Source organism: Mytilus edulis, chromosome 10, assembly GCF_963676685.1.
Source record: "Mytilus edulis chromosome 10, xbMytEdul2.2, whole genome shotgun sequence".
NCBI classification, from domain to species: Eukaryota; Metazoa; Mollusca; class Bivalvia; order Mytilida; family Mytilidae; genus Mytilus; species Mytilus edulis.
In genome coordinates, this window is record NC_092353.1 from 38089461 (window position 1) to 38114183 (window position 24723).

Sequence of the window (24723 nt, forward strand, 5' to 3'; positions counted from 1 at the left end):
TTGTTTGTAATGTTTATTTCTCTCTTAATATGAGTAATAGGATAATTCTATTTGGTTTGTGCATATCTTGCAAGCTTGAGGTCCTCATTTTTATCAAACAATTTTCATCTGACCTTGGCCTCATTTCATGCATCAGTGAACAATATTTAGTTTTGTTGTTATATACAAGCAAATACTATAAGCAACATGTCTATTATATGAGGGTGTGGATGGGGTTAAATGATTAAAGAATAATGCCCTTAAAAAATGAAGATTAGAGAATAACGGGCAAAAAAAAATGAAGATTAGAGAAAAAAGGGGTTAATTTTTTGAAGATTAGAGAAAAAAGGGGTTAATTTTTTGAAGAATAGAGATAAAGGGGTGAAAATTAATGTTTACAGAATAACAGACCCCCATCCCCCCCCCATCCAGACCCCCTCTTATATGTGGTGTATGGAATGATTGTAAGGTGATCTTGTCCAATTGGCAGGTGTCATCTGAGTCACTAAGGGAGACATATAATACAAGTATTGTACATATATATATTCTCAGAACATTAATGATGACTTTTCAATACTGTAACAGTTTATTTTTTACTGAAGTATACAAATGCATTAACATGCTTTTTAAAGTAGACCAAACTATCTTAAATAATTATCAAATAAGAATAACAAAAAGGTTCATTTATTGACCATAAACACAGTTTAAGATTTTTTTCATTGTAATCAGAATGTAATCAAAAAGTAATCAGGATTACAGGGTATTTTGAAAAGTAATTGATTAAATTAAATTACATGTAATCAGATTTTTGGCTGATTAATGATTACACTGATTACTTGAAAAATTGTAATCAATTACAGCTGATTAACGATTACAATTACAATTACCCCAAGTCTGCATCTGACCTTGACCTCATTTTCATGGTTCAGCATTTATAGTTAGTTTTTTTTGTTTTTTGGTCCCTTTTTATTCTAATATATGCAATAGGTCAACTTTATTTGGCATATAGAAGTAATTTACGATGAACAAGTCAGTCTGACAGGTTTAATATGACCTTGACCCCATTTTCAACATAATATCAATCATCAGTAAAGAAGGTGAGACATTTCAGTGTGTGCACTCTTGTTATTTGTTATCCGGGTGAGACAAGTTTATATATTCTTTTAACATTGACATGTTTTAAAACATGTTTAAAAAAGTATTATTTAATATTTCATTTTGTAATAAGTATTTTGTCAGTCCTTTATTGTTTCAATTTTTTATTTTTATTTTTGAAATATGTGTTTCATTTACAAATACAATGCTTGTTTTATTTATGCTTTTAATTTTTTTATAGATCTGGCTCTAAGGTTTTTTTCAAGGTTGAATCTATTTGGGTGTATCTCACTTACCAGTATTGTACTCATTCCTGTACCACAAAGCAAATATTGATATTTCAACTAATAAAACCAAAATATAAACTTTTTCTTAAACTGTTTGGTGAACCAACCCCTGTGTGAATTATTTCAATAGAGTCCCTGAAGTTGATACCTTATATTTTTTTAGTCTTGATTTATATACTATATAGGTGTATATTTCTTGATTTATATACTATATAGGTGTATATTTCTTGATTTATATACTATATAGGTGTATATTTTGTCTTGATTTATATACTATATAGGTGTATATTTTGTCTTGATTTATATACTATATAGGTGTATATTTTGTCTTGATTTATATACTATATAGGTGTATATTTCTTGATTTATATACTATATAGGTGTATATCTTTTGATTTATATACTATATAGGTGTATATTTTGTCTTGATTTATATACTATATAGGTGTATATTTCTTGATTTATATACTATATAGGTGTATATTTCTTGATTTATATACTATATAGGTGTATATTTTGTCTTGATTTATATACTATATAGGTGTATATTTTGTCTTGATTTATATACTATATAGGTGTATATTTCTTGATTTATATACTATATAGGTGTATATCTTTTGATTTATATACTATATAGGTGTATATTTTGTCTTGATTTATATACTATATAGGTGTATATTTCTTGATTTATATACTATATAGGTGTATATTTCTTGATTTATATACTATATAGGTGTATATTTCTTGATTTATATACTATATAGGTGTATATTTTGTCTTGATTTATATACTATATAGGTGTATATTTCTTGATTTATATACTATATAGGTGTATATTTCTTGATTTATATACTATATAGGTGTATATTTCTCAAAGGATTGTATGTATGCAAACTTTTGCAAAACCATGATAAAAGTTTCAACAAAAGTATAATGAATAGATATAAGAAGATGTGGTATGAGTTCCAATGAGAACTCTCCATCCAAGACACAATTTGTAGAAGTACAGTCTTCAACAAGGAACCTTGGCTTACACCAAACAGCAAGCTATAAAAGGCTCCCAAAAAAGACTTGGTGAAAAACCATTCAAACCGAAAACCAACAGTCTAATATGAAAACGAGAGACAAATAAACTGTATAGCGAGGTGAATCATAGCTAGATCTGAAGGAGATGTTTCCTGTTCTGCCTGCTTGGTATTATTAACTGTAAAGTGAGGTGTGTCATTGCTAGATCTGAAGGAGATGTTTCCTGTTCTGCCTGCTTGGTATTATTAATGCAAACTAATCATAATGAAATAAAATCCATAAAAGAACCTTAATCAACACAGCAAAAACATAGATCTTTATAAATTAGTTTTTTCGGCCACATCTTCATGTGTCTATCCTAAGATAGGAACTTCATCAGCTGTTGTCTTTTAAGATAGTTCAATCTTTATAATCGACACATTTGAGGAGTAGATAAGAACTACTCTGTCTGTGTCATTTTAGGTGTCAACTTTTTAATTTCTTTTTAAGATATCTATTCTCATGATTATGCTTTATATAAACGTATTTACACTTTTGGTATTTAGCTGAATCTTGCCTCCGAATGACCTTAGATCTACTCCGAATCACCTTTTGACGTCAAGCAACAATCACTTTTAAATTGTGACGTCAAATAATTTAAATTATGATGTCAAAGTTTACGGGAACCTGTGTGATTTTACGTAATGGCGGACAAATTTTAATACATGTGTAAACACGTCTATTGTTGTCCCCATCAGATAGTATGATGTGAATATCTGCAGATATCTTATTCTTCATGTATTTTTTTGTTCCTGTCACGTTGAAATATGCCACACACAAAACCTACATAGCATTTATAGTTTGGAAAAGAGTTATCTCCCATGTTAAGTAATTTCTTCATTAAAGAAAATATAAGTTATCTCCCTTTTATTGTAATTTTAATTGACATAACTATTCAAATATACTTCAATGAACATTAGGCATACAATTCTAAAATTGTTTAATAAATTGTTTATACTATACATCTTATGAAACTTTGCTATACATTTCTTATAATTATCTTATAAACATGATAAAACCTTTCTATACATTTCTTACAACCATCTTATAAAACCTTGCTATTATGCTATACATTACTTATAAATTTATAATCATTTTATAAAACTCTGCAATACATTTCTTAAAATCATTTTATAAAACCCTGCATTACATTTCTTATAAAATTTTGCTATATATTTCTTATAATCATCTTAAACATGTTTTTAAATCTGACTCCACTTAAAAACAAATTCATGACACAAGTTTGATTTTTTATTGTACATGTAACATGTTACAATAAAATGGTATTCATCTTCCATTGCAGCAATATATAAATTTTAAATGTATGCACAATGACCATATGCATGCATATATATGTATATACAAATAAAGAACATAAAAAGAGCCCTTGCTTATAATATAAGGATACATTTTTTAATCCACTGTTTATACATATATGTCTCTTTAATGATCTTTCCCAGTGTGTATTCTCATATGAACTTTCAGGTTCCCATTCAAAGAGAATTCCTTTTGACAAACATTACATTCATAACCTTTCTCACCAGTGTGTTTTCTCATGTGTATTTTTAATGATTGACTGTGCCTAAAACTTTCACCACACACATCACATGTAAAACATTTCTCACTACTATGAATTTTCATGTGTATGTTCAAATTTCCACTTTGAATAAAACCTTTACCACACAAATCACATTTATAACAATAATCACCAGTATGTATTCTTTTGTGAACTTTTAAATTGTTTGCATGTTTATAGTTCTTTCCACATATATCACATTTATGAGGTTTTTCATCACTATGTACTTGTAAATGTGATATCACATGTTTCTTCTGACCAAAATATTTATTACAAATTTCACATTTGTAAGGCTTTTCGCCTGTATGTGTTCTGACATGTGCTTTCAAGTGTGGTTTCTGCTGAAAAGCTTTTCCACACTCATCACACTTGAAAGGTTTTTCCCCATTGTGTATTCTGGTGTGTAATCGCAAATTGTCAATTCTTTTAAATTTTGCATCACATACATCACATGTATAGGGTTTATTATCAGTATGTGTTTTTAAATGTTCTTGTAAATGATGTCCGTGTCTAAAATCTGTACCACAAACTTTACACTTGAAAGGTTTTTCACCTGTATGTATTCTCATATGTCCTACTAAGTAATCATTACGAGTAAACCTTTTACCACACATTTTACACTCATATGGTTTGTCACCAGTATGGGTTTTCATATGAGTTTTCAAAGTTTGGCCTGCTTTAAACACTTTAAAACATATATCACATTCAAAAGTATTCCTTGTTTTATCCGAATGTATTTTTTTATGGTGTTGAAAGATTTCTCTCCAAGCAAATGTTTTGTTGCAAACATCATATTTATAAGGCCTTTCACCAGTATGTATTCTCTTATGTGACTTTAAGTCAGAACCTTGATTAAACTTTTTACCACAAAACTCACATGAGTGATGTTCATCACCTGAATGTAATCTCATGTGGGTTTTTACATCCGCTTTGCGAGAAAAACCCTTATTGCAGACATCACATTCAAAGGGTTTCTTGCTTGAATGTATAATCATATGAGCCTTTAAAGAATTATTTTGTGCAAAGTCTTTATTGCATATATCACATTTATATGATTTGTCACCTGTGTGCATTTGCATGTGTTTTCGTAAATAAGCTCTCTGTTTTAATTGTTTACCACACACTTCACATGTGTATAAAGGTCTTTCCTCACCAGCATGCGTTCTCTTGTGTCTAGATAATGTACCACTATCACTAAACTCTTTACCACATACATCACATTTATATGGTTTCTCACCAAAATGGACTCTCATATGCACCTTAAAAACATTTCCATAATTAAAATCTTTTCCACATATGTCACAGTTATACGGTCGTTCGCCATTGTGTATTCTCATGTGTGGTGGTAAACTAATTTTGCTTCTAAACTCTTTATTACAAATTTCACATTTGTATGTTTTTTTCTTTTGAGTATGAGTTTTCAAGTGTGTTTGAAAGTGGTCCTTTCGACAATACTGTTTGTCACATGAAATGCATTTGTAAATTTTTTTTTCACTATTTTGTGCCATCATATATGTTGTTACTAACACAACTTATCAGTCAATATAGTGTATCACTGACATTGATAATGATGTCATATACTCGACTATAACATCTGTTGTTGCCGTCATTAAAAAACTCTGTGACTATATGATGCAGTGTGTGTTGTGGACATCTTTTCTCATCTTCTTTTCATCAAAAAGTTATCATTAGAAAAATTTGTCTTCTTTTCCTGGTAGTGTCTAATCTGCAGTATCACTTAAGCATTAACAGACTTGACAGTCAAAAGAAAACCTGTAAAAGATCAAATCAGAATCAAAAATTAAAAATAAATACAAGAAGTTCAAAAGTACCATTGAAAGTTTCATTGAGTTTATCATAGGGACATTAGCTACCAGATATATAAAAAAATATGTCTGATATTTTTTATTCAATCATTTATGAAAGTAAAATGACAATTCGTTTTGGTCCAACAAGTCTCAATAACATTGATGATCAATTATTCACTTGCAAGTGAATACTTCAATCTCATTGAATCTGTATTCATGTGACCTTCAATTTAATCCCTTAACTAGAGATCGATTATGCATGTTAAGTAATGAAACGGAAGATAATGTCAACATTAAAACCTGAAATTAAAAAGACAATTGCACAAGGTTTCTATCTGTTTATGTTTATATCATGTTATGTGACCGTTGTCAGTTTTCAGAGGTCATCTCCATAATCAATTAGATGGCATCTAGACTTTAACACGCACAAAATTCTGTATACCATCTTGTATATGCATTGTTGACTGTTTCTTTCAGATTTTTTTATATGTGTTTTACTATATCATAAATCAAATATGAGAATTTAAGTCAAATAGGTGAACATGATTTTTACAACTAGTGCCCCATGAAAGATAAATAAATGATAAATACATTGTATATTATAGTACATGTATTGAAAATTCCGAAGTTATTGCATGCATTTATTATTGTGATTTTGTCATATTTACTAAATTGCAATTTTAATTTTTGTGATAATGATATTCAGAAAAATTCTGTCATATCGATCTGTTTGATTCATTATTGCGATTATAACCCTGTCATGCCTGTTGTATTTTTTGCAATAATAAATTTCTGTATTTAAATTATATAAAAGCAAAAACATACTGCAGGCCTATGGTAAGATTGAACAGTTTGCAATCATTTATAACTTTTAGATGTCTTATAAATTGTTATATATGTGTCAAATAGAACCTGATTGTGGAATATCTGTTTGTCAGGTACAGACATTGACCAGGGTTCTCGTTAAGGATTTTTGAATGCGAGCCCAGGAACTCGCCATTTTTGGCCATGATGAGTCCAACAGCAAGAAGAAAATATTTTATTGCAATAAATGTAATATTTTAGTCTCTATTTCCTAACAGAGCAATGACATTAAATTCAGATCACTTTTAAACTTTAGCTATAAAATGATGATATTTGTGTTTAACTCATACTGTGTTCAGTTTATAAAATATTTCAATCTTGATGCATCTGTGGACTCACCAGTTTTGAAAATGGTGAGTCCAGACAGATTTTGATGAGTCCAGGACTCATGGACTCGCCTTAGTGAGAACCCTGAAATTTGACCCTATCAGTGGAATTATCTGCAAAATATAAATGTATGAAGATCAGGACAATAGCCTCAAATTGATCAATATTTTCCCTTAAAAAAATCATAGCTTGTTCTTTTCCTTATAAAAGGCTACTAGACATGTATCTTTTTTTGAAAAATGTACATGTATGTTCAATGACTCCAGTTTCCTTGTGTTTTTATTTTATTTTGTATTTTGTTTTTAATGTTGCTCAGTATGTATGTAAACTTTCTGAGGAGTTGCACTGACAAACTGTTACAGTAATATACTAGGGACTAGGGTCAACATTTTAAATCTCAAAGAGGCATAACTCTTAAAAAAAATATCATAATTTCTTCTTGATCATATTGATCACAGACGACACAGAGGGACAGAAGGATCAGGGGCAAATACAGCCATTTTTCATAAGCAATATTTTTTACCTGGGGCTAGTATTAGTTATAACACTCCTAGGTGTTATATTTTTAAGTGAGGATTTTGCTAATATACATGATGTATATACATTCAGGGGTTAAAAAATGTTGTTACAGATAACTAGCCCAGGACTTATTGGCAGCAGGATTTTACTAGCCCTGTTCGAAGAACTGCTAGCCCATCAAAACTGACCTGCTAGCACATGTATGCCTTACAAATCAGAGTTTGCTGCATAATACATGGTGGGTGTCATGTTTTGAAGGTGACATTATACACCGTTTTAAACTAGTTTATTTGCTGGCAGAGAAAACATGTTTATTGGTTTTATCGTGTGAAACAAGTGGTTTAATTATTATATTAGTTGTCCACACATACAAGGGAGACCTTTTATTGGGATGCTCGGGAAAACACTGGCAATATTCGCAGAACATGGTCTTGGAAATTTCATCCTGGCGCCACAGCCGACCTTGCCCAGGGGAATCTTTCTGTCCATGTCACTAGATATGTTCTTTTCCGCTTTTCCCGATTGTATTTTACATTTTTTCTAGATGAATTTTCAGCCTCAATAGTACCCCATTCATCTACCGATTAATTGAAAATCTCGACAGAAGCAATGTACAATACCCCCTGTACTGAGAAATCGATATTAAAAGTGTGAGATATTGCAATCAATAGATGATATCTGGCCACCCTGAGTTATTTGTTCTATTTTTAAAACATGTAACTGTACAACAGAGTTGCGTTCAATATCGTAGGGTTACGTAGTGCTACATAGATTTTTGTCTACTGAACGAGTAGCTAGCCTAGCTGCTATCAATATCTATGTAGCAGCTAGGCTAGCTACTCGTTCAATAGTCATAAATCTGCATAGCCCTAAGTAGACGCTACGATATTGAATGCAACCCTAGACCTGTACAAACCAGTTCAAATGCATTGAATCCCGGATGACGTAATTGAATCTGATTGACTAAGATAGAATAGGGATGAAGGGATTTTCCAGTTATCTATTTTGGAAACGCCAATAATGTTTTGTTACTAGTCCGTCGGGCATATTGGGTTAAAGTTTTGATTGCCCGAGGCGCAAATGATCTAGTCCCGGGCGTCGGGCTAGTGGATTTTTTAACCCCTGACATTTAAGAGATTCCTTTGCTAATCAATTTTCATTATACTTTTAATAGACATATTTACACATTTGGTAGCATATGGCAAAATCAAGGGTACTTTATTCAAATGATTTGAACCACATGACTTTGTCCCTTTTGATCAAATTACCTCCCTTAGCTTAAGATTGAAAACATCATTTATTTTAGATTTGCGGATAATCCAGTCATTTTCCGTAATGTATCTAAAACTAATGTATCTTTAAAAACTTCCTTTGGCAGTATTTACAAAAAATGCTGTTTAATTCTAAGGGAAAATGCTTAAAATTTGACCTTTTACAAAATGGGGAGGTTTAAATCATCATGTTTTTAAAAGAATTTGGCCAAAAACTCAAGAAAGCAGGTAAGTTAAAAAGTTTTTTAACTTTAAAATTCAACCTACAAAGTGTTTCCCTGTATGCAAACAAATCATGAACAATATCTTCTTCCATATATGTATAAATTTCTGTTTTGAATCTTGCTATTTTAAGATTTTCTTTCATTTTATATGATCTTATATATACATAGCAATTATACTATGATTACGCTTCCGATTTTTAAACTAAAAAGGCCGAAAGATTTCAGAGTAGACAATGTCTATTTGTACACGGACAGAAGCCTTAAAACGTGTACAATTCACCCATATATGCGAACAAATTGTTCATTCGACATAGGTATTGGCATACTAACATTTTTATTTAAGGGGACTTATACATGTATAATCCTATTGTAATGGCTGCCGTCATGATAAGGCAAAATGGTCGCTATGCAAATTAGCAAATTACCCTAAATTTTGCCATAAGAGTCAGCTTAATTTTGTCTCAAAATGACCCATCTGCGATCAGGTGATTGTCCCATGCATGGATAGAAACATTTTTAAGAAGTGCCTTTGCTTTTGAACTGTTTTATTCTTGTTGTTTTTCATTTGTTGATTTATTTACAGCGCAAGCATGAACTTTGCAACTTTTTTTTTCAAACATAAACATGCCACCATTTGTGACCAAATACTTTTTGCACTTCTATGTATGTTCAATTTTAGCAACAGCGGTCATGTTTGTGGTTAGAATAAATTTCTGGATAAATACATCATACAATATTAAAATGTTAATGTTTTAATTTATCAGTTGGTACTAAAAAAAAAAAATACAGGGACCCAACGTGCCTGCGTAGACAAACAGATCGTTCATTATTTTAAAATTTAGTGTGTACTATATTGAAACAACATGAAATTAAGAAGGGCTAAAAATGAGGAATCGGCGCCAAAAGTGAAGGACAAATACCTGAAATATTAAATATGTATTTCTCGCTGAAATACTTATATCCTTTTGATATTTCTTTGTCTCCCTGACTCCTACTTCCTGATTTTACAACAGACTCGACAAAGCTAAAATTGATGGCCGGTAAACAAGTCAAATCCTTCGTAGAAGTATGCTCTGTTAGTTTTTCGATGTCATTTGCCGCCATATTGTTTACTTTAGTGACCGAATATAGCCTCGTTCTGAACATGTTATGAATATTTATGAGCATCTCATCAAGAACGGAGTATGGTCATAGATCTATGGAAAGCCAACGGGGTCAAAATTCTTAATTCGTAAGTTGTCAATTCGTTACTTGTAACTGTGTAATTTCTAAATTGTTAATTCGTAAATTGTTAATTTGTAACTTGTTACTGTGAAATTCATAATGCTTAAAATTCGTAAATTATCAATTTGTAACTTGAACCTTTGTAGTTTTCTTAATCGGTAAATTGTCAGTATGTTACTTGTAACTGTGCAATTTCATTCGTAAATTGTCGATTTGTAACTTGTACCTTTGTATTAAAATTCCACATTCTTCATTTGTTAATTGTCAATTTGTATAACTTGTAGATTTCAAAATTCCTTATTAGTAAATTGTCTTTTTGTATATTGATGGTTTGTAACTTGTAACATGTGACTTGTCGATTCGTGAATTGTCGAAGTGTGAAATGTCGAAGTGTAAAATGTCATCGTTGTATTATGCTAACGATCATTATGACGACAGATGGCGCTCGGGTTCTTCTTCTGTGTATAAGCCTCCTGTAAGTAGGAGCACCACCATATGGAATATATACCAAAGGAGTTTAAATCAATTATGTACAGCGCATACATATAAAAGATAACAAATAGATAAATACATTCATTTTGTTTGTTTTATATGGCATGTATAAAAGGGACTCGGTTTTATATTGAGGTAACTTCGTATAAACATGTTAGTTTACTGTACTGGTCACCAAACCTGCAATGAGGTGTGTCACTTCCTTAATAAGGTATATAGATGTGTCGCTGGAACGGGCTCCCTTATCAACTTCGCAAATATATTACTGTCACTTGGCAAGAAATTTCTACTTAATATTTCACCGGGTCAAAACGAGACTAAAAACGAGACTAAAAACATGAAATATAAGACGGTGCTGGAAAAATACTAATATTGTCCTGGGCCCGCAAATTTTTTGACAACCATCATTCATTAATATTATAATCTCAATATTAAAATTTCAGAAAAGAATGTAATTATCTAATGATATGTTTTAATACAAGAAACAAATGGACGAACATTCTTTATTTAGTTGGCTCCTGAGTAATGAAAATAAATCAGGAATCTGATGTACGTACAGTAGTTTGTTTATGTAATTTATACGTGTTTCTCGTTTCTTGTTTTTTTTTATATAGATCAGACTGTTGGTTTTCTCGTTTGAATGGTTGTATACTAGTAATTTTGGGGCCCTTTATAGCTTGTTACTCGGTGTGAGCCAAGGCTCCGCGTTGAAGGCCGTATCTTGACCTATAATGGGTTACTTTTATAAATTGTTATTTGGATGGAGAGTTGTCTCATTGGCGCTCATACCACATCTTCCTATACCTATAAAAAATGTTTAATGATATCATATAAGTACTTTGCAAAACGAACTGAATGAAAAATTATTTTAAATGAGTCACTTAGTTGATGTATACTTTATATCAAAACTGTGTTGAATATGCACTTTTTTGTAATAAAATCTAAAGGAACCAGAAAACTAATCGAGGCCCTAAAATTTGAGATATTGCTGGGCCGTATAACTACATTGAGGCAAATGAGGCAAATGCCTCATGTTAGAAATTCCCCCCTGCCCCCCCTAAAAAAATTGAAACAAAAGATTGTCTTCATATCAAATTGTTTTTTCACGGAAAGTGTCTTTCAAGACGCAAGTTCTCTTCACTCTTTGGTGTCGCCCCTGCATGTTTTTTTGTTTTTCCATGTTTCTATTTTTCTTTTAGTTTTCAGAGTTGATGGTCAATTGTTTGTACTTCTGTGTCCCAGGTTTGTCTTTTGTTCATTTATTGTCCTACTTTATGACTATAGTCTGAGCGTTGATTTTCATTTGTAAACGTGGTTTTGCAATGTTGCATGTCCACCGATGTCCAGACATTGTGCGAGAAAATATTTTAAGAATATACGATGCTACTGGACACAAAAAAAATGGTCCTTTCTGCATGGATAATTGATATCAAAGAATACAAAACAGTTTTTTTGTAAATAAAACTAGATAGCTGACATGGTTTGAATTAAAGTAAGGTCACCTATTACCCGGTATCAAATAATTTGAAAAAAACAACCACAAGGTAGTGCCATATATGACCTTTCACATTGAAGGGTTAAACTTGCATTAAGTCGTGTTGAGAAAATCACCTTCAGAGGAACTTATCGACACAAAGTCATTGCATAAAAAAATACAAATGATCAATAGTCAAAGTTTTTGTTCCTGTTTTTCATCTTGATAATTGCTGGAGGGTCTTCAACAATACTTTGAGAGAATCATTAATACCGTAACACAAGGTGAAGAAGTGTCCCTAGTGTGAACTAGTACTTAAAGTATAATACTGCACTGTCACTATATTTAAATCTAGTTTAAAAAAAAAGTCTAAGCACAATCCAAGACAAGAACAGATAGACAGATCCGGTATTAATAATTATGAGAATTACAATTTTTGCTTTATCCTACATATCGGTCTTTTAATGTTGTATCTAGAACCTTAAAGTCTTAAATTACAGTGAATCTATGTTTTTGCTTTGGGACCAGAATATTGTCGAAAAAAAAATAGCAAAAAAAAAAACCCAAAAATTAATTAAGCCGTTTCAATGCAAGGAGAGTCTGGGAAACGTTCAGAATGCACGACTTTGCGTTATTTTTCTCAGAGCTTCTCCTAAAAAATATTCGCCTCGCTACGCTCGGCAAATGTATTTTGCCTCACTATCAAAAGAGGCTAGTTACAGCCCTGTATTGTCAACCAGAATGCTAGAAAACCGCATATATTTTAATGGTCAGGTCAATAATGGGATATCATATGGTCAATAGTATGGGACAAGAACACATCTACAAACATCAATAAGTTTGAAAGAATACAGCGACAACCTGTGAGATTTATAACAGGAGAGTACAAATCCAGAGAAGTTGGTTGCGTCTCAAACATGCTCACAAAACATAAACTATACAAGACACACAGACAAGACGCTCAAGACATAAGCTAATATTTCTGTACGAGGTGGTCGCAGTGCTATAGAACCAGACAATCTTCCTATATCAATTTAAAAAAAAACTCGTCCAAAAAGAACACTAAATAGCTGTCAAGGGCCCGATTTAACAATGATCAGTCAAGAAATGTTGTGAACAAACATGCAGATAAAAAACTACACGAGATATTTTGAAATCTCAACGAGTAAAATACAACAATATTCTAAATCATTTTTCGTAAAAATAGTATTCGAATAGAACCATATTGAAGAAGCGTAGTGCGTACACCGAGCGTTGACAGCCGTTCAGAAACTACTCTCGTGCATCGTCAATACATCGACGGCGCTCTCTCTACCGTTGTATTAAAGCCGGTATTTGTATCCACAACGTTCTCCTACAGATACAGATCTAAAATGATCATGGTACAAAATCGAAATATACTAGGAGGTGTCCCCTCTACATATTTTTAACGACCATGATCGTTAAACTATGAAACTGTTTATTTTTTACTACACGCGTCACCTATACATAAATTTGAGAATGAAGATGGGGAATGTATCAAAGAGACAACAACCCGACCATAGAGCAGACAACAACCGAAGGCCACCAATGGGTCTTCAATGCAACGAGAAACTCCCGCACCCGTAGGAGTTCTTCAGCTGGCCCCTAAACAAATATGTATACATACTAGTTCAGTGATATACCGGACGTCATACTGAACTCCGAATTATACACAAGAAACAAAAAATTAAAAATCATACAAGACTAACAAAGGCCAGTGTTTTTTTCGAAATCTCAAACCCCCCTTCCTAATACTCCCACTTTTAAACAAATTGACGCCCTCTCCCTCTGACTTGTCAGAGAAAAGATCTTGCCATATCGCCATTTGCATGAAGGAGGCAATTATCTCTTATATATGCTTACACTAATCATACCCCACGCAACGAAGTTGCGGAGGGTGTAATGTTTTGACCCGTCCATCCGTACGTCAGCCCATAGGTCATGTTTCTTGTCATCGCAACTCCTCTCAAACCACACAACAGAATTTCATGATAATAAGGACATACTAAGTAGATTTGCATATCGACAAGAAATTGCAATTCAATTTTTTTTCTAGAAGTTACGCCCCTTTTAACTTATGTGCTTCGATATACCTCTGCAACAGTTAATCGTCGCAACTCCTCTGAAACCACACCACAGAATTTCATGAAACCTTGTAGATAATAAGGACATACTATGTAGATGTACATATCGACAGGAAATTATGATTCATTTTTTTTCTTATACAACTTTTTTTTTCTTACAGTTATTTTATTTCTCCAGTGACAATGTGGGGACGTGGGGCCATGATGTGTGCGCGCTCACTAAGGTTCTTAAATTTTATTTCTCCACGAAAATATTTGCACATTATTTGGGGTTTGTCCAAAGAAGTATGTATTTGGTCATTTTTTAGAGTAAAATGATAGCCTGGGATCCTGGCTGACTGCTCGACAGAAGAGCCAGGCGGAATACAACCTGCAATAGGTTATTTAGGATTATATTGTTACGAATTCATTTTTTATTTTATATTTGACATGCAAATTTAAAAAAAAAAAGTATATTCATTAACATCGTGAATCATTTCAGTTAATGAACGATTGACAACATGTGAGATTTAGTACGGTTGCCGGGCTATAAGGAGGTGTTGCACCAGGTGGGGTTCATATCGGGAGTACGGGGCTTTTGAGATCGAGGGACCCGTGAATATTTTGGTCTTTTTGGTGGTACATTTTTATTGTAGGAAATCTGGTAGCGGCAATTTTTAAGCTTCTTGACCCGAAAAATTCAGTAGGCATATATATTTATACATAAAATTGAGAATGGAAATGAGGAATGTGTTAAAGAGACAACAACCCGACCATATAACCGACAACAGTTTGACATTTCTGCTAATATTGTTTAAAGACATTAGTTGTCATAATTGAAAACTTCTCACATTTAGGTAGGTTAAACAGACAATTTTTTATGTGGCTGTATTGTTTTTAAGTCCAATAAAATCAGAAAACAGAAATCCTGTCGAAACATTTATATGACAAAAAGTCCAACCATAATATCAAACCTTTACAAAGACGAGAGAGAGTCGAGGATATCAAAGGGACATTCAAACTCACAAGTTGAAAATAAGTGAACAACGCCGTTACTAAAAAGGGGGGAAAAAACCAGATAGATATACTAAAGATTATATTTAAACAACCTTAACAACATAAACCAACCAAAAAAATGGGGTTAAAGTAAGATGCTCAGAAAAGGTAAGCAGTTTCTGCTCCACAAGTGACATGGCAAACATAACAAAACAATTGTCCAAATAGTTATTATAGAATTTCTACCACTTTAACTCTTTATTTCCAAGACACTGTTACTTTCACATTGATAGAGATGTTTACAATTACTAGTTTTTAATGCAATTGCTTTTATGCCATCCCATATAGCCATCTTTGTGACGTATTTCAGAGACTCACAGTTGACTTGAACTAAGTATTGTATTCAAATGCATAATGAATACAAAATTCGTTTCTTTTTCTAGAATAAACAGGATTGAAAAAATGTTGGAAAGCAGTAAGCAGAGGAATTGCAAACTAGAATATTTATTCTGGAAAATTGAAAAAGCCAGTTTTTTCTTTGATGTTGACAGAAATGAACTTGTAGCAAAGTATCTTTTTGAGATAGAAAGTACCTGTGATGTTGTTACAGCCATAGGTACTGCTTTGGCCCCTGTTTTTGGAATTTATTTCCTCCTCAAAGGAAAATTTTACATGCGAAGAAAGCAGCTGGAAAATGCAGTAAAAGATCTTACAATGGCCCAGAAATTGTTCAACGAACATAAATTTGTACGACATCGTTATATGTATCATATTACAAATATTTATGAAAAAATAGGTCAAACTTATCTTATGCTTGATCCACCTGCAGTAGAAGAAGCCAGAGAAAATCTGTATGCTGCTTTTAAGAAAGCTGAAGAAAAAGTTGAAAATTTTTATAATTTGGACATCCCTTCATTTATTGCAAGCATTGGTCGATTGTGGTATGTAATAGGACTAAAAGAAAACGAATTGAAAAATACAAAAGAGGCGAAAGAAAATTTTGAAAAATCCGTTAGATATTACACAAAAGCTATGGCTTTGGACACGCAAATGAATCTACACAAGTATGACAATTACGCTGATAAATTAGTGAAACGAGCTGAATCCTACGATGAGCTTGGATTGTTGAAAGTTTCTGGTGCATTTAGTGATGCTGTAAAAGATATCAAAGAAGCAGATAATATTAGAAGGAAAATCCTGCAGCCTCCTCACTATAAATGTACACATACACCACATCTAGTGGGCAAAATCCTCTTGCACAAGGCAAAACAGGAGTATGACAAGAAACAAAAAGGTATGGCTGTTTTTATAGCTGTATGTTATGGGTTTTTCCCATACCCTTGACAAATGGTGGTGTAGGGGGTATGTAAAATCCTGATCTCCTTATTTGATCTTACCTGGCAGAGAGACTTGAAAATTGTAATAAATAGATAGAAACTTTGAATAACGCAAATGAACAGCAAGACATGATCTACAAATAAGCCATAATACTTGAAATCCTCCATCCCATCGATATTGGAGTTATTGCCCTTTAAGGTGGTATGGGTGTCTTCCTCCATCTTGGATTGTAAAAAACAGAGAATCAAAGGTCCAGATTTTCCATCAAGTTAGCAAAATTTGATGCAGGAATGCAGATGTTTAATGTACATTTTCATTTAAAAGTACCAATTTATAAGAATATAACTTCTAAATATTGAAATTTTTGCAAATGTTAATTATTTTTGGTTGTTTTTTTTTTTTTTTTTAAATTGGCATTTTAAGGGGAGGTTACTCTAAAAAAGTACATTTTCTGAAGGATTCTGTATGAAATTTTCCTATTTTGTATTTTAGCCGGAAAAAACGTACGGTGACCCTATCTTTTCTTTTGATATTCTCAAAGCAGTGTCTGAAAGCTATCTTTTCCTGAAGTATTTAACAATTCTATCATTATGTTTAGTTTCTAATCACAAAATGGTGTTTTTTCCTGTATAATCCATACAAAATGTGTCATTTTGTCCCGTCCTGTAGCTTGAGAAAATGCGCGGTGACCTATCATTTTTATTATATTTTTCAAAATGTATCAATAGATACAACGTTTTGGCAAAGTATGAACAAATTCTATCATTTTTATTTTAGACTCCCATACCACCTTAATGATAATTTTTGAATTTAAAAAAAAAATGTATAGATGATTCAAAACTTAAAAAAGGAAAATAATTAGAAGGATTAGAAAAAAGGGGGTCATTGTTGAAGATGCAGGTGAGTAACACAGACTCTTTAGTGCCTCTTGTTACATGTTAAAAGCATATTTTGTCTTTGACTGCTTTTCATTGTATGATCTTCTATCATTGATTGCTCATAAAAGGTTTTAATACCTCATTGGGGGGTTTCGATCCCGGATCCCGCTTACTGTTTTGTCAGATTCCCGTATCCTGCTAACACTATGTACGTAAGCAATTCTCACTTTTTTGTCATTTCCCGGGTCCCGCTAGACCTCATTTCCCATTTTCACGACACAATAATTGGACTTTAACATATCCTGCTTACAAAAAATCAGCAATCCCACGTCACGCTTAGACCCCAATGAGACCCACTATTAAGAACTACGCTGTCTGTGTCATTTTAGGTGTCAACTTTTTAATTTCTTGAAAGATATCTATTATATTATGCTTTAAATGTTGTCCCCAATCAGATAGTATGATGTGAATATCTGCAGATATCTTATTCTTTGTGTATTTTTTTGTTTCCTGTCTCATTGAAATATGCCACATAAAACCTACATAACATTATTGGTTTGGAAAAGAGTTATCTCCCATGATAAATAATTTCTTCATTCAAGTAAATATAAGTTATCTCCCTTTTATTGTAATTTTTAATTGACATATGGGACGACATCAAAAGTTCAATTAATGAATGGCTGTTATTTATTTTGAATTTATTGAACCATAAAATTAATTTTTGACTCTTCACATTGAATAATCCGCGAAGCGGATTATGTTAAATGTGAAGAGTCAAAAATTAATTTTATGGTTCAATAAATTCAAAATAAATTATTGCCATTCATTATAAATAAATTTCTATCAAAAATTAGGCTCAAAGATATATATTGATACGAATAACAACGTACACAGATGTTTGCGTATGAATACACAACGTTAGAGTGGGCGTGTCTTCATAAAAATTGATAACATTGAAAATAAAGCTAATTCTTTTAACCAATCAGAAGACAGTAAATACACCAAATTTATTTATTGTAGGATAAAAAACTTAATTCATATAGTTTTTTTCATTGACCCCCTCCCTCCCCTCCCCCTATCCCCCACCCAACCCTTTTTTAACTTAATTTGGGAAAAATTGATTAACCATTAAGGATTATATAAAATCGATGTCAATTAAACAAAACTTTCAGCAAGTTTGACCCCCCCACCCACCCCCTAAGTATTTAACTATTTGAATAATTATTTTTATCCTTTATTGGTTTAATAAATTGTTTATACAATACATCTGATGAAACTTTGCTATACATTTTTTATAATCATCTTATAAAACCTTTCTATACATTTCTTATAATTATTTTATAAAACCCTGCTTTACATTTCTTATAAAGCCTTGCTATACATTTCTTAAAATCATCTTTTAATATAAAACCTTTCTATACATTTCTTATATTTATCTTTTAAAACCTCATTTCTTATATTCATCTTATAAAACCTTGCTTTACATATCTTATAAATCATCTTATGATATAAATTATTGCAGATTAAACACATTTTTAAATCTAACCTTCACTTAAAAAAGCTCCATGACACAAGTTTGATTTTATATTATACATGTAACATGTTCCAATAAAATGGTATTTATCTTCCATTGCAGCAATATATAAATTTTAAATGCATGCACAATTAATACCATATACATGTATATACAAATAAAGAACATTACATTATAAAAAGAGCCCTATGCTTATAATATAAGGGTACACTTTTTAATCCACTGTTTATACATATATATGTCTCTTTAATGATCTTTCCCAGTGTGTATTCTCATATGAACTTTCAGGTTCCAATTCAAAGTGAATTCCTTTTCACAAACATTACATTCAAAACCTTTCTCACCAGTGTGTTTTCTTATGTGTATTTTTAATGATTGACTGTGCCTAAAACTTTCACCACACACATCACATGTATAACATTTTTCACTACTATGAATTTTCATGTGTAATTTCAAATTTCCACTTTGAATAAAACCTTTACCACACAAATCACATTTATAACAATAATCACCAGTATGTATTCTTTTGTGAACTTTTAAATTGTGTGCATGTTTATAGTTCTTTCCACATATATCACATTTATGAGGTTTTTCATCACTATGTACTTGTAAATGTGATATCACATGTTTCTTCTGACCAAAATATTTACCACAAATTTCACATTTGTAAGGCTTTTCACCTGTATGTGTTCTGACATGTGCATTCAAGTGTGGTTTCTGCCGAAAAGTTTTTCCACACTCATCGCACTTGAAAGGTTTTTCCCCATTGTGTATTCTGGTGTGTAATCGCAAAGTGTCAATGCTTTTAAATTTTGCATCACATACATCACATGTATAGGGTTTATTATCAGTATGTGTTTTTAAATGTTCTTGTAAATGATGTCCGTGTCTAAAATCTGTACCACAAACTTTACACTTGAAAGGTTTTTCACCCGTATGTATTCTCATATGTCCTACTAAGTAATCATTACGAGTAAACCTTTTACCACACTTTTTACACTCATATGGTTTGTCACCAGTATGGGTTTTCATATGAGTTTTCAAAGTTTGGCCTGCTTTAAACACTTTAAAACATATATCACATTCAAAAGTATTCCTTGTTTTATCCGAATGTATTTTTTTATGGTGTTGAAAGCTTTCTCTCCAAGCAAATGTTTTGTTGCAAACATCACATTTATAAGGCCTTTCACCAGTATGTATTCTCTTATGTGACTTTAAGTCAGAACCTTGATTAAACTTTTTACCACAAAACTCACATGAGTGAGGTTCATCGCCTGAATGTAATCTCATGTGGGTTTTTACACCCACTTTGCGAGAAAAGCCCTTATTGCAGACATCACATTCAAAGGGTTTCTTGCTTGAATGTATAATCATATGAGCCTTTAAATAATTATTTTGTGCAAAGTCTTTGTTGCATACATCACATTTATATGGTTTGTCACCTGTGTGTATTTGCATGTGCTTTCGTAAAAAAGCTCTCTGTTTTAACTGTTTACCACACACTTCACATGTGTATAAAGGTCTTTCCTCACCAGCATGTGTTCTCTTATGTCTAGATAATGTACCACTATCACTAAACTCTTTACCACATACATCACATTTATATGGTTTCTCACCAGAATGGACTCTCATGTGCATCTTAAAAACATTTCCATAATTAAAATCTTTTCCACATATGTCACATTTATATGGTCGCTCGCCATTGTGTATTCTCATGTGTGGTGGTAAACTAGTTTTGCTTCTAAACTCTTTATTACAAATTTCACATTTGTATGTTTTTTTCTTTTGAGTATGAGTTTTCAAGTGTGTTTGAAAGTGGTCCTTTCGACGATACTGTTTGTCACATGAAATGCATTTGTAATTTTTTTTCTCACTATTTTGTGCCATCATTTATGTTGTTACTAACACAACTTATCAGTCAATATGGTGTACATTATTGACATTGATAATAACATGACTATAACATCTGTTGTTGCCAATTAGTTAAAAAGTCTGTGACTATATGATGCATTGTGTGTTGTGGACAACTTTTCTCATCTTCTTTTCATCGAAAAGTTATCATTAAATAAACTTGTCTACTTTTCCTGGTAGTATCTAATCTGCAGTATCAGTAAAGCATTTATAGAGTTGACAGTCAAAAGAAAACCTGTAAAAAGATAAAATCAGAATCAAATAAAAAAAAATACAAGAAGTTCAAAAGTACCATTGAAAGTTTCATTGAATTTATCATATCATTAAAGGGACACTAGCTACCATATAATATATGATATTTTTTGTTCAATCATTTATGAAAGTAAAATGACAATTTGTTTTGGTCAAACAAGGCTCAATAACATTGATGATGAATTATTCACTTGCAAGTGAATACTTCAATCTCATTGAATCTGTATTCTTGTGACCTTCAAATTAATCCCTTAACTAGAGATCGATTATGCATGATTTATGCATGTTCAGTCATTAAAAGGAAGAGAATGTCAACATTAAAACATGAAATCAAACAGACAGAGAAAAATCCAATTGCACAAGGTTGCTATCTGTTTGTCAGTTTTCAGAGGTCATCTCCATAATCAATTAGATGGCATCTAGACTTTAACACGCACAAAATTCTGTATACTATCTAGTATATGCATTGTTGACTGTTTCTTTCAGATTTTTATATGTGTTTTACTATATCATAAATCAAATATGAAAATTTAAGTCAAATCCGTGAACATGATTTTTACAGCTAGTGCCCCATGAAAGATAAACAAATGATAAATACTTTGTATATTATAGTACATATGTAGGACTCTAAAGTGCGATGGGGACGCTAAAGTACGATGGTCACGCTAAAGTGCGATGGTATACGCTAAAGTTTGATGCCTCCATACGCTAAAGTCCGATGGTCCGCGAAAGTATAGATGTCAGAAACGTAGTTAGATTATGACGTTAATTGATACAAACTAAAAATGAACTAGCAGGAAGATGAATTACAAATATTGTTTAACAATGTCAATTACTAAATCAATTAAAACCTAACCGTGCTTTGTCGTCTGAGGCAAATGTGTTCTTTTTTATGCTGGAAAAAAGACTTGTATCCTTCAGTCGACCATTTTACTATTTAGATATAAAATAGCATTCGCATAAATATCCTATATCTTGCTTTTATTGGAAGCGAACGAATTCATTGTGTTTGTTGCAGTTTATTTTGCGGTCCCCGTTAAAATATTGTCGCTTTTATTGTAACGCCGGTAAAATAAAGGTACAATCATGCTTTAAGCGTAAAGCTTATAAATTGTGGACTTTAAGATCAGTTTGTGCATTGTAGGAAATTATAACATGTATTTGTACTCGCTACGAAAAAGGATAAATCAAGGCGAACACCGCCGTTTTATCGCACTTATATTAAAGCTTATACAAATAAATGTTTATACTTATTCCGACATTGGCCGAATTTTGTATTTGCAATGACGACTGTATGGGGAGGTTTTCACATTATCAATAGACTGTTTATTGCTACACCGATTATCCAATACGCCAAAATTGTTAAAACTCATTTACATGAAATACAGTATTTTGTGACAACTTCATTACCTTTATAGCAATTATAACGTGGTCAAACCTTTAAATTTAGATACAATTAAGCCGTAAATCATAAAGCCTATCACATCGTATGTTATACCTTAGCTTCTAGCTTTTGCAAAACGACTTGTGTTTTAACATCGATATATCCGTGTACTTTAATGTTTTAGACTTTACCCTAGTGTTCCATCGTACTTAGCGTGTTTTACCATCGTACTTTAGCAAACAAACAACCATCGCACTTTAGCGCGACACACCATCATACTTCAGCGTAGACCATCGCACTTTAGCGTGACCATCGCACTTTAGAGTACCATCGCACTTTAGAGTCCTACACATGTACTGAAAATTCAGAAGTTATTGCATGCATTTATTATTGTGATTTTGTCATATTAGACTAAATTGGAATTTTAATTTTTGTGATATTCAGAAAAATTCTGTCATATCTGTTTGATTCATTATTGCGATTATAAACCTGTCATGCCTGTTGTATTTTTTGCAATAATAAAAACATCGCAATAAATCATTTCTCATTATATCATTTAAATTATATCTCAGCAAAAACACTGCAGGCCTATGGTAAGATTGAACTGTTTGCTATCATTTATAACTTTTAGATGTCTTATAAATTGTTATGTGTCAAATAGAACTTGATTGTGGAATATCTGTTTGTCAGGTACAGACATTGACCAGGGTTGTAGCTAAGAATTTTTGAATGGAGCCCAGGAACTAGTTATTTTTGGCCATGATGAGTCCAACAGCAAGAAGAAAATATTTTATTGCAATAAATGTAATATTTTAGTCTCTATTTCCTAACAGAGCAATGCAATGACATTAAATTCAGATCACTTTTAAAGTTTTGCTATAAAATGATGATATTTGTGTTTAACTCATACTGTGTTCAGATTTATATACAAAATATTTCAATCTTGATGCATCTGTGGACTCACCAGTTTTGAAAATGGTGGGTCCAGACAGATTTGATGAGTCCAGGACTCATGGACTCGCCTTAGTGAGAACCCTGATTGACACAATCAGTGAAATTATCTGCAAAATATAAATGTATGAAGATCAGGACAATAGCCTCAAATTGATCAATATTTTCCCTTAAAAAAATCATACCTTGTCCTTGTCCTTATAAAAGGCTACAAGACATGTATCTTTTTTAGAAGAATGTACATGTACATGTATGTTCAATGACTCCAGTTTCCTTATGTTTTTATTTTATTTTGTATTTTGTTTTTAATGTTGCTCAGTATGTATGTAACTTTCCTGAGGAGTTGCACTGACAAACTGTTACAGTAATATACTAGGGTCAACATTTTAATGGCATATTAACCTTTTTATTTAAGGGGCTTATATAATCCTATTGTAATGGCTGCCGTCATGATAAGGCAAAATGGCCGCTATGCAAATTAGCAAATTACCCCAAATTTTGCCATATGAGTCAGCTAAAGTTTGTCTCAGAATGACCCATCTGCGGCATTTAAACTTTTCCAACTTCACAGGTAAGTCTGTACTCAGAGTAGTTTTTGACAAAAATACAGCCATATAATGCATATTTGTCCGTTTGTTATGATGAACCTTAAGTTTTAACCTGAGTCACAATGGACGAACCCCACGGATGCCAAGTGATGGCGAAAGCTAACATGGTCATAGGTGGAATAAAAAGTGAGTTAATGCAAGACGTCAGAATAAGATATTAGCTACTTTAAACTTACCGACGCTAAAAAGCGGTTTGACCACCTTGGGGAATGTTAGTAAGGGGGAAAGAAACCAATGTTGATATGTTGAAAACTTTACAAGCAGAAGTGATGTATTATCATAATATATGATGTATAGCTTTGAATCAACAGAGAGTCTGTGTCACTTTCTTGGATATATTGCATCTTCAATCATGCAGAGGCTCTCAAGAGCCTGAATCTCCTGTTGTTTTTTATTATCAAAAATGTTAATCAAAGTTTTTCTATTGCTTTTAAATTTTTAATGTCATGATCATTAAAAAGTGTGGATACAAACCAGTGTGGATAGTATCCAGCATTCTGAAAAAAGTAAAATCACAAAAATACCGAACTCCAAGGACTATTCAAAAAGGAAAGTCCCCAATCAAATGGCAAAATCAAAAGT

At 32.1% G+C, this 24723-nt stretch overlaps 2 protein-coding genes across 2 annotated transcripts; both read right to left on the reverse strand.

Annotated features, from left to right (window-relative positions):
• Positions 1-2895: 2895 nt before the first annotated feature.
• On the reverse strand, positions 2896-10155 carry LOC139491119 (zinc finger protein 658B-like). Its single transcript, XM_071278492.1, has 2 exons — positions 9936-10155; positions 2896-5775 (listed from the first exon to the last, which is right to left on the reverse strand). Exon 2 carries the CDS (start codon positions 5511-5513, stop codon positions 3870-3872), a length of 1644 nt encoding a protein of 547 aa, XP_071134593.1. The 5' UTR covers positions 5514-5775; positions 9936-10155; the 3' UTR covers positions 2896-3869.
• Positions 10156-18763: 8608 nt separating this feature from the next.
• Positions 18764-21175, reverse strand: LOC139492418 (zinc finger protein 658B-like). Its single transcript, XM_071280618.1, has one exon. It carries the CDS (start codon positions 20923-20925, stop codon positions 19282-19284), a length of 1644 nt encoding a protein of 547 aa, XP_071136719.1. The 5' UTR covers positions 20926-21175; the 3' UTR covers positions 18764-19281.
• Positions 21176-24723: the final 3548 nt, after the last annotated feature.